Here is a 20,073-nt window from a genome sequence, read left to right on the forward strand (position 1 = left end):
ATCCTGCTGAATTAATCCAGAGATTGGTTAGGTGTGCGACTGATTCTTTTTTGCCTGAAAGAGTTAATGCCTCTTCCCAAACTTCTACCTACAAAATGGTTATCTAAGGATAGGATCTGTCACATTCTCTCTCTTAATCATTAATAGCCTATAACCAGGATTTGAGGTAAGTCTGACTTTTGACTTTTATGTTAGGATCAAACAATGGCAAATATTTGCTCAGTTGAGAACTCTGACAAACATGTGTCAGTGGTAGACTGACCATCGTTATTGACCACTATATCATAGCTGGGAACATGAGTCTGTGCATGTGGAACAAAATGTAGGTCAAAGGTGCTATTCCATTTGTGATGGAGCTGTAGCAGACTGCTCCATGCTTACTATGAATATTCTTCTAAAAGTCGTAGTTATTTGGCTGATAGAAGAGACATTCTAGTTCTCTCTAGACAATTCTATGGTATTTAGGTTAATACTGGAAATTTGTGAATCCAGGAATTAAGATATAGTTGTTCTTTGGTCATTCATTCATTCAGCATACTTTTATAATCATCATTTTTAAGTTTTGACATCCACCTCAACACCTCAAAATTATTCTTTTCAAAATGGGAAAGTACCAATTTTGAAGGATCATCTAAGTAAGTGATTCTGCTTTCAGAAACTGTTAGCATTTTATCTATTCATCTCGTGTTTCTTGAGGTGTTCTCTGTATTAACCTCCATACTGGGCACTGGTTTTCCTTGTTCCTGAAGATAACAAACTCACATTGAGATGATTTAATCAGAAATGATCATCAAGTAGTCATTGTTGAATACTGGAGATCACAAAGTTGATGTTTTGGGGAGGAATAATAAGAAATCCCCAATTCACATTCTTTCAAAATATGCATGGAAATTTGTAGCAAGGACTGATCACAGTTTAGGTCCTAATGAGGGTGGACTAGGGGTATACACTACACTTCTTAGGAATAATTGGGTACGTAAAAGAAGCTATTCAGAACTAAATGCCATTCTAATGCAATATTCTGGAAGTATTTAACAGAAGTCTAATATTTTAAAAATATAACAAATTATAATAAAGTACTCTGTGACATTACTAATTAAGCACAGAGTAATGCAAATGATCCCAACGTTTGTAATTATACTTAATGCAAAATCATAGTTATGTCTGTATGGAGGTTTGAAATCTATTCACATCCTTAATTCATGATTCAAATAATAGAAATGTATTAGAAATTGTCTCAATACCAGTCTCCTTCAGACCTCGTAGTCTAATCTGCACACGACTCCTTTCTGTTACTTGAATTTGCCAATCTTTTTCCTGCCTTGGGATCTTAAGTTTACATGTTTCCTCTGCCTAGAGTGCTCCCCCCTACAGGTACCCACATGGATGTCTCCTTCATTTCTCAGCTTCAATGTCATATCCTCAGGGGGGCCTCACACATACATAATCACTATCAGATGCACTCTTTGAGGTCCATTCGTGCCACTTAACACAATCAGGATTATCCAGCTTATTTGCTTGCTTGCTAATTAACTAATTTTCTCCATAGATTATAAATTCTGTGAATACAAGCATTCTGCTAAGCTTGTTCAGCCCTGTATCCTCATTACACAGCACTGTGCCTGCCCTCGCAGTGCTTTCTTTGTGAATGAACGAATGAAGAATAAAATACAGATCAAGCAACCACTCAAAATCTCCAGTCTTGAAGGAATAAGAGACTCAAGTTTGAGGAGGGAATAACTTTGTTTCAAATGATAATAAAAAATCACCAGTTTGAAAATGCATGCACACAAAGTTTTGGCAACCCATGGAATGTATTAACAAATTATATTTAAACTTGGGCACTGAGGGCTTTTAGTGAACTGAACTAGAACTCTTCTCTGGTTAACTTAACCAATTAAGGGGCATATATTTGACATATACAGGAGTATCTCATGGTACATAGGGCAAGAGTGCTGATGGGTTCAGGGGTACTTAAGAACCAGGCGCTGAAATGCTTTGTGGGCCCCGGGCAGCTTCTCCAGCTGTCTGCTTTATTCACTCGGTGCAGACTTTCTCTGCTTTTCAACCATATGGAAGGCAGCAGAAGATGCTTACTCTGTAGCCCCTGATTTTACTTTTCCTTTTAAGAGACCAGTCCATTTCCAAATTCCCAGCAAAGAAAACCTGATTGCCCAGACTGAATTTGATTCAATCAACTATGGCCTCGGGGACAGGGTGGGAAAGTAGAATAGGAATGCCTGAGCTTGTTTCAGAGGGTCAGGGGACAGATGAGAGGGTCATTTGTGGTCTGGGTGGACACACAAAGGTATTCGCCACCAAAGATATGAATGTTCACTAGCCTAGAAAGACGTATGTGATGTTACTCTTTAATTTAAAAAGTAGATTATAAAATTTCATGTATAATAGAATCCCATTTTAATAAAGCAGGTAGGTGAGTATGTGTATACATGAAAAATTTGGAAATACAGATATTAAAATGCTAGCAATGGCTATGTGTGTTTTTTCTTTATGCCTTTAGTTTGAATTTTGTACCTGTGTGAATCTGCATTTATTTTTTACACATTTAGTAAAAACTTCAAACTTAGTAAATAGAGAATAATATAATGAAATACCCATTATGGTATCCATTATACCCATTATATTAGAACATTGGCCAATCATATTTCATCTGTTGCTACTCTTTTCTTTTACTGTATAATATTTTATAGTAAATATATTTTATTTATAATTAAGAAATAAAGCAAGCTTTTTCCTTTTGAAAAGAAGAGCAGATAAGATTTGGAATAGCTAGTTAACAATTTGAAAAAAAATTGAATTAAATTTATACTTCATATTTGTGCCAAAATAAATTCCAGATGCATTAGAGATTCAAAAAAATTTTTTTTTTTTTTTAAGGAAGAAACAGTAGTAGAAGAAAATATAAGCAAACTTATTTGGAATGTAAAGATTGGTAGGTTAAACAAAATGTAGCAACAGGAACTATACATAAAAATCATCATATACCAAATTAAAAGGCAAGTGAAAAACCAGAAAAAAAAGTTGCATTTTGTCAAAAAATAATGCAGTAAACAAAAGACAAATGTCTGTAAGTATATATGGGCAATAGATATGAACAGGAAGTCCCAAAGAAGAAATAAAAATGGCCAATGAATGTATGAAAAAAAATTTACTTATTAGTAATTGAAGGCACACAAATAAAGTAATGACAGTACATGATTTTTCTCCTGAGTAATTGATAGAGAACATAAAGGGGAACAGCCACTCTCATAAACTATTGGAAATGTAAATTGGCAAAACCTTTCTTTTTTTTTTTTTTAAAGATTTTATTTATTTATTTGAGACAGAGAGAATGAGAGAGAGAGAGAGAGCACATGAGAGGGGGGAGGGTCAGAGGCAGAAGCAGGCTCCCTGCCGAGCAGGGAGCCCGATGCGGGACTCGATCCAGGGACTCCAGGATCATGACCTGAGCCGAAGGCAGTCGCTTAACCAACTGAGCCACCCAGGCGCCCGGCAAAACCTTTCTTGAGGACAACTGACAGTGCATTATGAAAACCGAATTTGGAATACCTTTGGCCTAATAATTACACTTCTAGGAATTTATCATGGCTATGCATAAAGATGTAGCTAAAGATATATTTATCACAGTACTGTTTATAATAGTAAAAAAACAAAAAATAACCAACATGCCCCCAAACAAGGAATTACTGTATTGAGTTTTAAGATTTTGGCATATCTGTTCCAAAGTATGGGCATATTATGCAGTATTTTAAAATAATATAGAATAATATTTAATGACATGTAAATCCAGTTGAAAACAATTGGATGTCCACTAAAAGTATTAACTGTGTTTATCTGGGGGTATTGAGATTATGGCTGTTATTTTATTTATGTACTTAATCTGATTTCTAAGCATGTATTTTGTAGTGGGACAAGCAAACTATTTTAAAAATAGTGATTGTTTTTAAGCAGTGACTTGGAATATATATGCTTTAGCTCTTTCTAATGATGCTCTGTCTATACAGACTTACTGTATAGACTTACTTGTTTTAAAATTCTGCACTTTTGGGGGCGCCTGGGTGGCTCAGTTGTTAAGCGTCTGCCTTTGGCTCAGGTCATGATCCTAGGATCCTGGGATGGAGCCCCTCATCGAGCCCCCGCATCGAGCCCCCGCATCGAGCCCCCTCATCGGGCTCCCCGCTCAGCGGGAAGCCTGCTTCTCCCTCTCCCGCTCCCCCTGCTTGTGTTCCCTCTCTCGCTGTCTCTCTCTCTCTGTCAAATAAATAAATCAAATCTTCCAAAAAAAAAAAAAGATTCTGCATTTTTCAAGAAGAAACTAAGGAAAAAAAACTAAGGAGGCAGTGTGGGGGAGGGGTGTGAATTAGCTTTATGGCCTGAAGTAAGTGGAAACTAAAAGAACAGCTGTTATTACTAGAAAACTCAGTGCTAAGAGATCTTTTGTTTTATTAGAGTTTAAAGTTGAATTTATTAATATAGAATAGGATTATTTGGCAAGAAGCTCTGTGCCACTGCAGTTTTAAGGATTACAATTATGACTGAGGGAACTGAAAATACATGCAATTGTCTCTCAATGCTATTTTTTTTCTGTCCTTGAGAAATTAGCTAAATAAGAAAACGAAGGTGTTGAAAAATCAGTGAGAGATATTGATTATGGCAGACACGTTCCATTTCTATGCCTTACTCGTTTTAAAAACCTTTGCCTGTAGATATCAAAACAGGAATTAGCTACTCTGAAAAGCAGCTGGTTATGATAAATTATGACTGTTTAAGAGACCAAGAAATCTTTAGAGAAAATTTTTATTAAAATTATTTCCAGTATCCTTATACTATTGCCCTAAAACAGCATAATTCACATTTTGTCTTTTAATACCCAAATTCCTTAGAGTGGTAAAAGTTGTACTTAATTGAATTATTTGGATCAATCTATTTAATCTGATTCTGAGCCTAGATTATTTCCTTTTCGGTGACTTTTTGTTTTTGTTTGTTTGTTTAAGATTATATTTGGGAATTTAAATATCTTTTTGTTCAGCGCAATGACATCCTAGAAAGCCTAGAATTGCATACAACATTTTGGTCATCCTGTGAGTGCCTGTTTGACGATGATATAAGGGCAATTACATTTAAAGCAAAATTTCAAAAAAGCATGCCCTCCTTTGTGAAGATGTCAGATTTAGCAACACACCTGGAGGATAAGCGTTCAGGTAAGTTCTTTATATACGTAAGATAGTGCTTGTTTTAATATAAGCAAGGGAAGCTACCATTTATGGGAAAAAATGTATAATTAAATATGAAAGTAAAATATAGATCACTGTAAACAGCTCAACCAGATATTTACATAGCTTGTTAGCTTTCTGCCTACAATCCTTTGAGGTTAATCTGTAATTATTAGGGATCACTTAAAAATACTTTTTGCATATATGTGCAAGCAGCTTATCACTTAATAAACCAGAAATAGAAAAATGACCCTAACCAGAGTCACTGTTGAGATAAGCATTTTATCAAGTTATTAAACTGTTACCTATACATGGTTGTTAAAATTTAGCATTGATACAGAATTCATGCAATTTGCTTACTGCTTTAGTGAAATGTAATAACATACTTCCTGAACTCACATATGTGTGTGTGTGTGTATGTATGTGTATAAAGTTCATCCTTAGAAACATACTACATAGAAGATTGCCTTTGGTGATGGATTTTTTTTTTTTTTAAAGATTTTATTTATTTATTTGACAGAGAGAGACAGCGAGAGCAGGAATACAAGCAGGGGGAGTGGGAGAAGGAGAAGCAGGCTTCCCACAGAGCAGGGAGCCTGATGTGGGGCTCGATCCCAGGACCCTGGGATCATGACCTGAGCCGAAGGCAGACGCTTAACGACTGAGCCACCCAGGCGCCCATTGGTGATGGATTTTATACACATACTCACACACTTTCCATGAACTTAATACCATTTAATTAATTTTGAGTGCAGTAGTAAAAGGAATATGTCTTAGGTTCAATATGCCATATGCTTTGGAATGAAGAGAGTAAAATAGTGAAAATAACTAGATAAATTGATACAATTTTAGTGGGAAATACTTTTCACTAAATTACATTCCTAAGTACAGAGATGATGCTAAAAGTATGCTAACTCCAAGTTAAAGGAATAACCAATTAAACAGCACTTGAAGCTATTTTTAAGGTTGCTAAATGCCAATAATCAGTAAATGCCAGTGATTATCAATTTTGGAAACTAACAGAATGTTTTCTGGTGGCTATTATAGCAATTGTTTTTAGAGGGGAAATGAGGGTTGAAAAAAATAGGAGGTTATCTATAGGTTTATTGTTACATAATTTAAGTTTTTTAATGAAGAGGAAAATGTTTGGTCAAAATTCTTTCTCAGAATTTGTATAAATAAGATTACCATTTTTGGTGCTTTTATAGGTTAAATTATTAGAATAACTCAGGAACTTTGGATTTTGATACTAACTTTTAATTTTATTCTCCCATTTGCATGAATAATTTTCTGCATTCTTATAGATGGTTTTAGATTTTATTAAATGCTAAATGTGGTTTAAGTGAAATAGGATTATTTTTACAATGTTCCAAAATGAAATGAGTTGGAACTCCTAAGAGATCACAGGCTAAGATTCTCAAGTATATTTCTGGAACTTTTTGCTAGCATGCTATGCCCCCTTTTGGTACATCCATGGAAATGTAAAAGTTGTGTCGTAAAGCAGGGATGATATCTCAGAGTGCTTTTCTAATATGGCTCAGAGTGTTAAATTTAAAAAGATTTTTTTTTTTTTTAAAGATTTTATTTATTTATTTGAGAGAGAGAGAGAGCACAAGAGGGGAGAGCGGGAGAGGGAGAAGCAGGCTTCCCGCTGAGCAGGGAGCCCGATGTGGGACTCGATCCCGGGACTCCAGGACCATGACCTGAGCCGAAGGCAGTCGCTTAACCAACTGAGCCACCCAGGCGCCCAAAAAGATTTTTAATAAAAGTTTTTAGGGTGTAATTTTTGTACAATAAACCACCCTTACTTGAAGTATCCACATTCACACTGGTGAGTTTTGACGCAAGATCCATGAAACCATCACCACAGTCGTGAAACCATCACCAGTCTGCCCCTTTGTAATCTCTCCCTTCCCTGCGTACCTGCCCTCCTGATCCTTTGAGGCAATCAATCTGTCACTGGAGATTAGTTTGAATTTTCTATGATATTATATACATGGAATCTACATTATGTACACTGTTTTGTTTGGCATCTTTAATTAAGCAAGTTCTTTTGAGACATATCTATGCTTTTGTGCATATCAGTAGTTCATTCCTTTTTATTCTCTTGTACGAACATACCATGATGTGTCTATCTGTCCATCTGTTGATGGACATCTGGGTTGTTTCCAGTTCTTGGCTCTTTTAAGTAAAGCTTCTATAAACATTCATGTACAAAGTGTTATATGGACATAGTCTTTCTTTATTCGTGAGTAAATACCTGGTAGCTGAATAAGCTGAAGGATTATATGGTAGGTATATGTTTAATTTTTTAAGAAACTGCCAAACTGTTTTCCAAAGTAGTTGTAGCATTTTGTATTTCCACCAAGCAGTGTGTGAAAGTTCTGTTTTTCCCACATCCTTGTCAACACTTGGTATGGGCTTTCTTTTTAATTTCTGTAACAATAGGTCATTGTGGTTTTATTTTTTATTTTCTTAAAAGATTTTATTTATTTATTTGACAGAGAGAGACACAGCGAGAGAGGGAACACAAGCAGGGGGAGTGGGAGAGGGAGAAGCAGGCTTCCCGCGGAGCAGGGAGCTGGCCCGATGCAGGGCTCGATCCCAGGACCCTGGGATCATGACCTGAGCCAAAGGCAGACGCTTAACGACTGAGCCACCCAGGCACCCAGGTCATTGTGGTTTTAATTTGCATTTCCCTATTGGCTAGTGATATTGAGCATCTCTTCATGTACTTAGTTGCCATCCACATGTCTTCTTTGATGAAGTGTCAACTGAAATCTTTTGCCCATTTAAAAACAAAGCGTTGATTATTTTCTTATTATTGATTTTTGAGAGTTCTTTATATTTTGGGTAAAAATTATTTGTTAGATATAGGCTTTGCAGATATGTTCTTCCAGTCTGTTACTAGTCTGTTCATTCTCTTAACCAGGCTTTTTGAAGACCACAAGTTTGGAATTTTGATGAATTCCATTTTATCCATTTGTTCTTGTATGGTTTCCTATTTAGAAAATGTTTGCCTTACCCAGCATCACAAACATTTATGTCCTTTGTGTTATTTTAGAAGTTTTAGAGTTTTAGGGTTCACATTTGGGTCCATGATCTATTTTGAGTTAATTTTTATGTATGGTGTGAGGCATGCTTGGAAGTTCTTTTCCTTTTTGCGTATGAATATCCAGCTGTTTAAGCCCCATTTGTTGAAAAGATTACTATTTTTCCAGTGAATTGCTTTTACCCTTTTGTCAAAATCAGTTGTTCACACATAAATGATCTATTTTTGGGCTTTCTCTTCTATTTTATTGATCTATTTGTTTATCTTTATACCAGTACCACACTATTTTGACTACTGTAGCTTTTATAATATGCCTTGAAGTCAGATATTTTTAGCCTTCCAACTTTGTTCTTTTTCAAAGTTGTTTTGGCAATTCTAGGTCCTTTGCATCTCCATGTGAATTTTAGGATTAGTTTGTCAATTTCTAGAAAAAAGTCTGCTGGGATTGTTTTGAAGCTATGCATCAATTTGAGGGAGAATTGACATAATATTGAGTTTGCCAACCTAAGAACAAGATACATCTTTTATTTCTCTTAGCTGCGTTTTGTAGTTTTCAGAATATAGGGCTTTCATATCTTTCTTCAGACTTCTATTTTCTGTTTTTCTGCTATTATAATTGGCGCTTTTTAAAATTTCAGTTTCAATTGTTTGTTGCTATTGTGTAGAAATATAGTGATTTTTGTATATTGATCTTGTCTTTTGTAACCTTGCTAAACTCACTAAGCTCAATAGTAACTCTTTGGTAGATTTGAATTTTCTACATCTGTGAAGAAAGACAGTTTTATTTTTTCCTTTCCAGTCTGGATGCCCCTTATTTATTTTTCTCACCCCTTTGCACTTGATGACTTCTCTAATATTGAAAAAAGTTGTAAGAGCAAGCGTTTTTACCTTGTTTCTGATCTTAGGGAGAAAACATTCGTTATTTCATTATTAAGTATGACTTTGGCTTACGGTTTTCCTCAGTGCTTTCTATAAGGCTAATGAAGTTGCCTTTTATTCCTAGTTTGCTGAAAAATTTTTTTTTCTTATCAAGAATGGGTGTTAGAATTTATCAAATGCTCTTTCTCCATCGATTGAGATGATCATAGAGTTTTTCTTTTGCAATCTTTTAATGTAATTACATTGATTGCTTTTTGAATGTTAAAACAGCTTTGCATTTATGGGGTAAACCCCACTTGGTCATGACGTGTCCCTTTTCTATGTTGCTGGATTTAATTTGCTAACATTTGTTAAGAATTTTTATGTTTGTGTTCATGAAGGATATGTGTAGTGTTTTTTTTTCTTGTAATAGCTTTTTCTGCTTTTGGAATAGAATTAGAATAATGCTCATGGAATGAGTTGGGATGTAGTTCCTCCTCTCCGGTTTTCTGGAAGAGTTTGTTTAGAATTAGAATGTTTTCTTCCCTACATGTTTGGTAGACTTTCTCAGTGAAGCCCTGTGGGCCTGGAGTTTTCTTTATTGGAAGGTCTTAACTACACACAGGCAGTGGGGAGCTCCATTTAACTTGGTGTCACGGAGAAGTCAGCTCTGTTAGCTACTGCTTACACCGAGCAGCTACCTCCTGGAATTGAATACGTAGAATTAGATTTTAAAATAAAAATCACCATCGTGAATACTAATAAAATAGATGCTCACAGCTCTGAAGATTTGGTTTGGGGAATGAGGCTGGGGATTGGGAATATCCTTGCAAATGCTGGAGATGGGCTCCCCATTGGTAAACCACGCAAAAACTTTGTGTTGTTACAGTCAGTCCCTGGTAGGCTGTGTTCAGAGAGGGCCTTTTAGCCAATTTTCATTCTCTTTATGTTCAGCTCTGAGGGCTGAATTCGTAGTTTCTGTGTTTTTTTTTTTTTTTTTAAGATTTTATTTATTTATTTGACAGAGAGAGACACAGCGAGAGAGGGAACACAAGCAGGGGGAGTGGGAGAGGGAGAAGCAGGCTCCCCACTGAGCAGAGAGCACACATTCGGCTTGATCCCAGGACCCTGGGATCATGACCTGAGCCAAAGGCAGATGCTTAATGAGTGAGCCACCCAGGTGCCCCTGTTTATGTGTTTTTAAGACAGAAATGGAGAGAGCATGTGGGAGTACAAGTAATTTTTTCCTAACCTGCTTCATAATTAAATAAAAGGAGTGAGATAGGGAGCTCAACATGGGAGAATTTCCTAAGAGGGTCTGCTGTCTTAACAAAGCTTAACAGAAGCTGGATGGGGTGAAGCTGCGCCCGGCTCCTCGTCAAGAAATGAAAGTGCTTACTCAGCATCCGGTCCTGCCATCAGCAGAATGTCAGTGCCCAGCACGCTGTAAGCCCCTTGGAAGCAGAGTCCTCATTAATCATGAACTTTTAATTCTTTTATAGAAGTGTGTAAGTTTATAAAATGTGTGGAGTGATGTTAACGTTCTTCTAAAATGATTGAATTCTTTCATTAATAGTGATACAACATGTCTGCGGCAAGGTGTGATTTAGAGTGTGCTGTAGTTTATTGGGTATGCTGACCACTACACACTCTTGTAATTCATGTAGGGATACAGGGCATGATTGGAGAAGATGATAAAACAACCTTGGGGCGCCAAAAGACTAAAGCAAACAGAAGGACTTAAGAATAGGAAAGTCACCATTAGTGGGACTCTTAAAGAGATAACCCGAAAAGAGAATAGGTAGCCAGAAGGATGAGTTCCTGACCTGAAATGTACCACCTGCTAAAAGGATGAAGAAAAGCAAATCCAAAGACTTAAAAAGGGCTTTAAACTGAATCTTGAGAGGAAGGGAGAAGATAAACTCAGATGAACTTACAGACCTTACGGCAAAGGTAAATTAGAAAAAAAGAATGTCTGGCAGATAAAGAAACTCAGTATTTGTTTAACAGGTGAATGCATGAGCCAGTGAGAGTGAATGAACATGCCCAAGGTCATGGTGAGTCACACATTTTGTAAATGAGAACTCTCGGTGCTCACGTACTCTACAACCAGTGCCCATAGTATGGATGGTGATGGGCGGGAAATTGAAAAAAAAAAAAGTTTAAAAAGAGGATAAGCTAGTGGTATGTTTGTTTTGGATAAAGTAGAGACTGGAAGAATAACTGACCTGCTATTTGACTTTCAGCAATGATCAATTAAAAAGAAGGATGGGAAGAGAGGTGTTAGCTAGTTTCAGGTGTTTCGAAGGGATTTCTACTGAAAGAGGGAGAGACCTTATTTTGCATGATTCCAGAGGACAGGGAGGAAGAAAACACCCACCTGTGCAGCCAAACTAGCCAAATAAATCTTCACTCTTAGTTATGGGCAACAGCAGCTTACCTCTCACTTTTCAGAGTAAACACCGAAGCCGCAAGCAGGTGAAATTGTCCAGGGAAAGAGTGAAGGAAGGAAGACCAAGAACGAGTCCTCGGGCATATCCTTTACTATAAGTGACTCAATCAACCTTATCATTAACTATGTTCATAAATTAAAGTTATGATTTTGGTCCTATAATTTATACACACTTCTTTTTGTCTCTTGTAGGAGTGATTCTAATCAAAGCCCAGATTTTAGAGTTAGTGATTCCTATCCCAGCAGCTCAGAAGATAGCTCTAAATGCCCGCAGCTCTCTGAGGAGCATCTTCTCTTCTCTTCCGGACATTGTATATACTGGCTGTGCAAAATGCGGATTGGAACTGGAAACAGACAAGAACAAGATCTATAAACAGTGTTATAGCTGCTTGCCATTTACTCTGAAGAAGTTATACTACAGGTGAGGCAGCCAAGCAAGCCATTGGAATGGAAAAGATTTATTATTATATGACTGGACATGACCGAAAAATTGCATATATCAATTCTTACTTTCTAATGAGAACTAACTAGAACTAATCCAAGAGAATAAAAAATTTCCCCTGGCTATTTATGAAAGCAAAAATTGTCCAGTAATCATAACAGGGATTTTTAAAAGCAGTAATTGGAAGACTTATTATCTTCAAGCAGCTATATTGAAGAAAATTTTTACTTGGTTTATATTTTTAACCAAGATCTAAATGGCTCATAAGAAACTGATTTCCATACTTTAGCATCTAATTGGAATTTAAAGGTTAAAACTGTTCTATCATCTAACCTCTCAGTGTGGAAGCTAATAAGATGTTTAACTTTTCTGTGCCTCAGTTTTCCCAGCTTCACATTAGAAATTAAGGATTGCAAATGTTCTTTGGTAAAATTGCAAACCAGCTCAGTGAAAAACACATTTTTCAAATAATAAATGTTCAAAAGCTTGGATAAATTTTTTCTTTTTACCTGGTAAATTGCATGCCTTTATAAAATAGCCACCAGTGTTTTATGCTCTTTTCTGTTTCTAAATACTACAGTATCTAAAAACTAAATGCAAATGTATTCAGCATGTTATCATGGTGTACGTTAAGAATATTAACAGAAGCTTAATCCATAAACCTTATTTCCCTTTACATATGTGTGTTATAAATAAGTAAATAGATTTTGCTCTTACTCTGAAAGTTGCTTGTATGGAAAAGAAAATTAAATTAAGATGCATGGTATATAAGAAATAAAGTTAATTAGGGGCGCCTGGGTGGCTCAGTCGTCAAGCGTCTGCCTTTGGCTCAGGTCATGATCCCAGCGTCCTGGGATCAAGCCCCGCATTGGACTCCCTGCTCAGCGGGAAGCCTGCTTCTCTCTCTCCCACTCCCCCCCTGCTTGTGTTCCCTCTCTCGCTGTCTCTCTATCAAAAAATAAATAAAACCTTTTTTTTAAAAAAGAGATTTGTTTATTTATTTGAGAGAGAGAGAGAGAGCATGGAGGGGAAGGTCAGAGGGAGAAGCAGACTCCCTGCTGAGCAGGGAGCCCGATGCGGGACTTGATCCTGGGACTCCAGGATCATGACCTGAAGTGAAGGCAGTCGCCCAACCAACTGAGCCACCCAGGTGCCCGTAAATAAATAAAATCTTAAAAAAAAAAAAAAGAAATATAGTTAATTAAAATTGATTTCTTATCAATAGTTAAGGCTCCTTACAGAATGTGTGTGTTATTTTATGTCATTCTTAATGTTCCTAATCAATGTAATTATTTATTGGACAAAAATGTTACTCAATAAATATCCCTTATGGAGAAGACAGACTTTGAATCTTCAGTCTAAAGAATAACTATTCAAGGGGCACCTGGGTGGCTCAGTCGGGTAAGCGTCTGCCTTCGGCTCAGATCATGATCCCAGGGTCCTGGGATCGAGCCCCGCATCGGGTGGCTTGGCGGGGAGCCTGCTTCTCCCTCTGCCTGCCACTCCCCTGGCTTGTGCTCTCTCTCTCACTATCTCTCTCTCTGTAATAAATAAATAAAATCTTTAAAAAAAAAAGAATAACTATTCAAGAGAAGGACTTCACAGATCATTATCACCTGACTATGGTATAACCTAGTATGAGGTATATACGGTATAGTTCTAAACTATAGTGCATTGAAGATGTGCAAATTTTTTGTGTTGCTAGAATGTTGATAGACATGCTAAAGCAAGAGTTGTTTTTGTTATTTATTTAAAAGCCTTTAAATTGTGTTTAGGTTTAGGATTCAGATTATTTGATTTCCTTAAAAAGAAATTTTTTTGTTGTTAAAAAGAAAATCTTGAGATTAAATGACAGATTCCTTCAAATTATCAAGTACCGTGATTCAGAAATCATTGCATGAGTCATCACTTACGATTCTACATAGGTCAGTAGCAACCTGAATAAGAAAAAGCTCTGATTGCTTATTTTTCAAAGACCCAAACAATCAAGTTGCGTATCCACATATGTTCACCCAATATTTAGTAATGTGGATGTTATGCTGATTGATGTAAGCATACTTCTTGTACTCAAAAGCTCTTATGAAATACCTAATAAACATTTGTATGGCATGACAGTCCCATGCTGTGAGTGGACCAATTACATTTGATGTTGGTTGTTTTTAACTTGGAACTGATTTTCCAGTGGCAACATTAGATACCATGGTTTGAGTCTCATTCCCACCTGCAAAAAGGATTACCTATGTGCTGGTGACTTTCGTTGGCATCTCCACCCTGGTTTTCTCCTCCAAGCTGCAGTAGCTAGATACTCAATTCCCCACTTGAATGTGTTTCAGGCATCCCACACTAAAAATACCTGAGCTCGGCTCTCTTATTATTCCTGTCTATATCAAACTGGGTTCTTCCCATTTTCATACTTCCCAGTACATGGCATCACCGTCTACGCCATTAACCTAGAAACCTGCACATAGCCCTTGAATTATTCCTTTTTCCTTACCTCCCATGTCTAATCTACTGGCAAGTCCTATGAATTTTCATCCAAAACCGTATCATAAATTCACCCTCTTTTTTCCATCTCCACTGTTCCTTAACCTCAGGGGCACTAGTGACATTTCAGGCAGGACAGTTTCTCGTTGTTAGGGTACCCCACACATTGCAGAGCATGTGGCATCTTGTTTACCTGGCCTTGCCAAAACCTCAGTTATCATGAAACCAGAACAGGGAGTCAGGACCTCCTGGTCCCGAAGCACATGGGCCTAGTCCGGGCCACTGCTAGGTCTTGCTCCAACTATCAGAGTAGTGGTCTCTTAGTTGGCCTCCTTCGGCCTTGGCCCCCTTCTGTCCATTCTCTACACAGCTGACGGGGTGATCACTGCCTGACTTAAACACCTCCTGGTAGTTTCCGTTTACACTCTGCTGCCATGCTTTCCCTTGCTCCCTGTGTTCCAGCCCCCTGGCCTTCTTTCGGTTCCTTGGTCACCCCGATGTTTTTTTCCTTGCGCTTTCTTGCATGTTCTTCCCTCCGCTCGACTCCACGTCTTAGTTTTTTTTTTTTTTATTTGAAGAGAGAGACAGCGAGAGAGGGAACACAAGCAGGGGGAGTGGGAGAGGGAGAGGCAGGCTTCCTGCTGAGCAGAGAGCCAGATGCGGGGCTCGATCCCAGGACCCTGGGACCACGACCTGAGCCGAAGGCAGACGCTTAACGACTCCACGTCTTAGTTTAAGCGGCACTACATCAGAGGGACCTTCTTTTTTTTTATTATTATTATTTTTAAATTTTTTATTGTTATGTTAATCACCATACATTACATCATTAGTTTTTGATGTAGCGTTCCATGATTCATTGTTTGTGCATAACACCCAGTGCTCCATGCAGAATGTGCCCTCAGAGGGACCTTCTTAATACCCCCTTTATTTTCTGTGACAGCACCGTGTGTGTACTCACTGCAATTTGTACTTGTCTAGTTGTATGCCATCTTCTCTAAAAAACATCTTTACTGGGCTAGAATTCACGTAGCATCAAACGGACCCATCTAAAATGTATGATCCCTGGTTTTAGTATATTCACAGGGTTGTCACCGTCCCCACAGTCCATTCTTAGAGACATTTTCATCCCCCAGAAGCCCCATTTCCATTAGCAGTCACCCCCACTCCCCCCAACTCAGCATTTGGATTGGTCCCACATTCTGGCTGTTATGAATAGTACTGCTGTGAAGATTTGTGTACAAATTTTTAGTGGATATGTGTTTTAGAATCGCTGGGTTGTATGGTAATTCTATGTTTAATTTTTTGAGGAACTGCCAAACTGGTTTCCAAAACTGTTGCACAACTTTACATTCTCACCAGGAATATATGAAGTTTCTGCACATTCTTGCCAACATTTTTTATTATCCGTTTTTCTTTTTGTTGCTTGTGCTTTTCAAAGGTATCTGTATCTAAGAAAGGTATCATTCCTAAGCCAAGATCATGGAGATTTACTCCTTTATTTTCTTACTAGAATTTTATAGTTTTAACTCTTTATGTATAGGTCCATGATGTATTTTGAATTAATGTAAGGAAGGGGTCCAGCTTCATTTTTTTACGTGCGAATATCCAGTTGTCCCAGCATGATTTGTTGAAAAGATGATTCTATCTCTGTTGAATTATCTTGGCACCGCACCATTGTTAAAACGCTTATTGTCTTTTTGTCCCACTAAACTCTTACGCTCCTCGAGTGAAGGAACCAGATCTGTCTTGTTTGCTATTGTGTACCCAGTGCTTAGCACAGTGCTGGGCACATAGTACATATTGAGTATGTATTTGCTGAAATAAAGAATGGAGGAACAGAGAGAGCATGGAGAAAGAGGAAAGACCTAGAATCATCATGTGGGTAAAAGGGGAAGTAGGTTTTTTGAGGGAAAATCAGTAGTATTGTTTGAGCTGTTAAATGAAATTCCTCTATATTAATGAGTCTGTTTCTACAATCTGTTCTCAGGGCCCCTGGGTGTTTCAGTTGGCTGAGGGTCTGACTCTTGATTTCAGCTCAGGTCATGATCTCAGGGTCATGGGATCGAGCCCTGTGTCGGGTTCCCCACTCAGCACAGTCTGCTTGTTCCTCTCCCTCTGCTCCTCCCCCCACTTATACTCTTTCTCTCTCTCCCTCTCTCTCAGATTAAAAAAAAAATCTGTTCTCAATTTATTTTTAACAATTAATTAATCTTTTTTTTTGAAGATTTTATTTATTTATTTGAGAGAGAGAGAATGAGAGAGAGCACATGAGAGGGGAGAGGGTCAGAGGGAGAAGCAGACTCCCTGCCCAGCAGGGAGCCCGATGTGGGACTCGATCCAGGGACTCCAGGATTATGACCTGAGCCGAAGGCAGTCGTTTAACCAACTGAGCCACCCAGGCGCCCAACAATTAATTAATCTTTAAAAGAGGTAATATGACCATGGTAAAAATGCAAACTGTAGAGGAAGATATAAAGCAACAAGTTTCTCCCCATCCACCCCTCCACCATCGGTTCTACTTCCTTGCTCGTAGGAGGTTTTTGTATATTCTTCATACCAGCGCATGTATATCCCTTTCTTTAAAAATACATAGATATGGGGCTCCTGGGTGGCTCAGTCGGTTAAACGCCTGCCTTCGGCTCAAGTCATGATCTCGGGGTCCTGGGATGGAGCCCCGCATCGGGCTCCCTGCTCAGTGGGAAGCCTGCTTCTCCCTCTTCCTCTGCCGCTTCCCCTGCTTGTGCTTTCTCTCTCTGTGTCTCTCTCTCTCTCTGTCAAATAAATAAATAAAATCCTTAAAAAAATAAAAATAGAATATTATCCATTTTGTTTTATTCATAGTATTTGTTCCATAGAGTACATCATGGCCTTCCTTCCCTAATAGCGCTTATAAACCTTCATCATTCTTTTAACAGCCACATAGTACTGCACTGTAGCACATACTGAAAATGATTTATCTAGTTCCCTATTGATCTACTTGCAAAACAGTCTGGTTTTGATAGGAAAGAATCCAGTGGGGAAAAATAACTTGAAATTATGATTGTGAAATATTGTGATTATTATCTTTATTTTTATTTCTAAGAATAATTTATACAACAGTGTAAAAATGTTTTCTTATATTAGTATCTGAAATTTTAAAATGAATAAGGAATAAATCAAATTTATTAATTTGTCATTTGAAAAAAAAATTTTTTTTTAAAGATTTTATTTATTTATTTGACAGAGAAAGAGACAGCGGGAGGGAACACAAGCAGGGGGAGTGGGAGAGGGAGAAGCAGGCTTCCCGCCGAGCAGGGAGCCCGACGCGGGGCTCGATCCCAGGACCCTGGGATCATGACCTGAGCCGAAGGCAGATGCTCAACGACTGAGCCAGCCAGGCGCCCCGTCATTTGAAATTCTTAAAAAGAAAAAAAAACCCTTCTTTTTTTTCTAGGATGTTTCAGAACGTCCTAGAGTTGTTTTAGGAATTAAGATGAACCCTGCATAAAAACCCAGTGCTCTTTGAAATTACATGGTACTTACGTGTTTCTTTAATTTGAACATGTTATTGAAGGTCACATGTTATTTACTGTTTTGTAGGCCAGCTGTAATGACCATAGCTGATGGAATATATAAGGTTTGCATCCACGTAGGATCAAAGCTGATTGAGAAGATTCTTCTCAACATTTCTCCTGACTGGCTCAACAGAGTTATAGGTAAGATGGCAGCATACCATCGAGAGGTGGTTGGTGGTGAAACCACTCGTTTCAGGGGTGTTGACAGTATATTGGAACAGAAAGAACACTCTACTGTAAATTAAGGTTTTTTTCCTGTCAGTGCAAAAGCTTGAGTGGAACAAAGAGGATGAAGTTGGAAGATAAGCCTTGCCCTACACCTGCCATGACAGCCACGCTCAGCCTTGCATCTCTGCAGGTCTTTTGCAGTCCTCCCTTCTCCCAGCAGTAGGGCACCACCGATGCTCTTGATCTTGGAGGTTTCCTGCCCCTCCCCCAGGGATGGAAGGATTTTTCTTTTATCTATCCTCCATGTTCAGCCCTGGGGCAATAGGATTTGCCGACCTTCCTCCAGCAGTTTAAGGCTCTCTTTCCTTAAAGGAGCGTCCAGAATGATGTTTTGTGTTTTCCCTTGTGGCAGCTTCTCCCTCCCTTTCTCCAGACTTCACCATGGTTGGAAGCTTTCTCTATGTCCTGCCCTCTGTCCAGGCTTGTGAGCACCTGGTGGGGACGAGAAGAGCCCGCCAGGGTGCAGACTCCCCTTGCCTGAGACACTGGCCCACACTTGACTTTCAGCAAGTCATGAAAAATTGTAGCGCATTCTTCCTTCTTGCTTGTTGGGTGGATGTGTCTTCTTTCTGAGCTCGCCGCGGTAACCCTGTGCTCCTGCTGTCTCCTCTCATTTCAGTTGGCTTGGCTGCCTCACTGCCTCGGCTCTCCTAGAGGCTCCACAAATTGTGATTTTGTAGTGTCTTCAGTTTTTCTAGTAATTGTTAAGGTTGGAGCCATGTTCTTTCCAGCTTTCCACATCCTAACCAGAAGTCTGTCTGTCCTTTTTTATTCACTGTCTTTATTACCATTCATTCTTCTGGCTGTTTTGTTCCCTCTGTCAGTGTTCTTTGTTGTATTTTCAGTCTTGACTTTTCATTTTTGGCACAATACCAGTTAGCCTCCACTTCTCAGAGGAGGACTGTTCTCAGATCAAGTCTATGTTCACGTTTTGCCCATTCCCGAGTCAAAGTTGTACTTCCTGGCATTAATTAAATTGCAACCCTAAGTGAAATTGTGGGCACCAGTTATAAAGTGGTCATCAGACCATTCAAATTATCACTAATCTTGATTTTCTTTTTTAGCTTATCCAAGTGAAAATACAAAAGATTTAAGTATTGTAGAGAATTCCCTCACCTCCAAAAACATGTGATTGGCTGCCTGGGAGTCCATAGACCCAACTCAAGAGGGGTGGGTGGTGTTGGTCAGGGAACGAGTGTAGTTTGAGTGGCTGGTCGTGCCTGGCCAGCCTAGCATTGAGCACCCGGCTCAGGACCTGGACTTGATAGCCTAAAAAAAAGGAAGACTATGAGACAAGTGCAAAAATACAGTAACATCTATCTGTAATTTCAGTATTTTTATATTATCAAGATTTGATATTCATTAAGTCACTGACTCAGGGTTCTGTTGTATAAACTATCTAGATAACTGGTAAGAGCTGTCGACTGGATAAAGAAGATGACTTTTCTGACATGGACACGCTCTTTCTGTGTCAGGCTTGACTTAGGAAGATGTTAACGTCGTTCTTTCCTCTGTTGTTTTAAGAAGCCAAGAGCTGTGCCGTAGTAGGAAATGCCGTCACTCTGAGCAGCCTGTCCTCGATCAGCAGGCATGGAGGGTCCTCATTCTAGAACATCTTCAGCACCTGTGACTAGAAGGAGAGGGGATAGAAAGGGAAATTTCCGGTGGGTGCGGGGCTTGAGAACCAAGGGGACAGCGACCCCTTTGGCTGTGTGCGTTTCTGGCGTGCGGGCAGGGAGCCTAAGAGCTGCGTGTTTCCGTGTTCCTCA

The 20,073-nt window shown here is 38.6% G+C and overlaps 1 protein-coding gene across 15 annotated transcripts in view; it reads left to right on the plus strand.

Moving 5' to 3' along the window:
• Positions 1-20,073, plus strand: part of SHLD2 (shieldin complex subunit 2) — an 88,514-nt gene that overhangs the window by 63,839 nt on the left and 4,602 nt on the right. For 9 of the 15 annotated variants that reach the window (XM_064594916.1, XM_064594917.1, XM_054508260.2 and 6 more), the window contains 3 exons: positions 5,016-5,222; positions 11,789-12,017; positions 18,102-18,217. In XM_064594916.1, coding sequence (XP_064450986.1) covers positions 5,016-5,222; positions 11,789-12,017; positions 18,102-18,217 — 552 coding nt within the window. Of the gene's footprint in view, positions 1-5,015; positions 5,223-11,598; positions 12,018-18,101; positions 18,218-19,707; positions 20,069-20,073 lie in introns of those variants that run through there. The other 6 variants (XM_064594923.1, XM_064594922.1, XM_064594921.1 and 3 more) reach the window with 4 other exon arrangements.

This window comes from Mirounga angustirostris, unplaced genomic scaffold, assembly GCF_029215605.1.
Source record: "Mirounga angustirostris isolate CCGP_5_RB_7025 unplaced genomic scaffold, mMirAng1.0.hap1 SCAF_6, whole genome shotgun sequence".
Classification (NCBI taxonomy): domain Eukaryota; kingdom Metazoa; phylum Chordata; class Mammalia; order Carnivora; family Phocidae; genus Mirounga; species Mirounga angustirostris.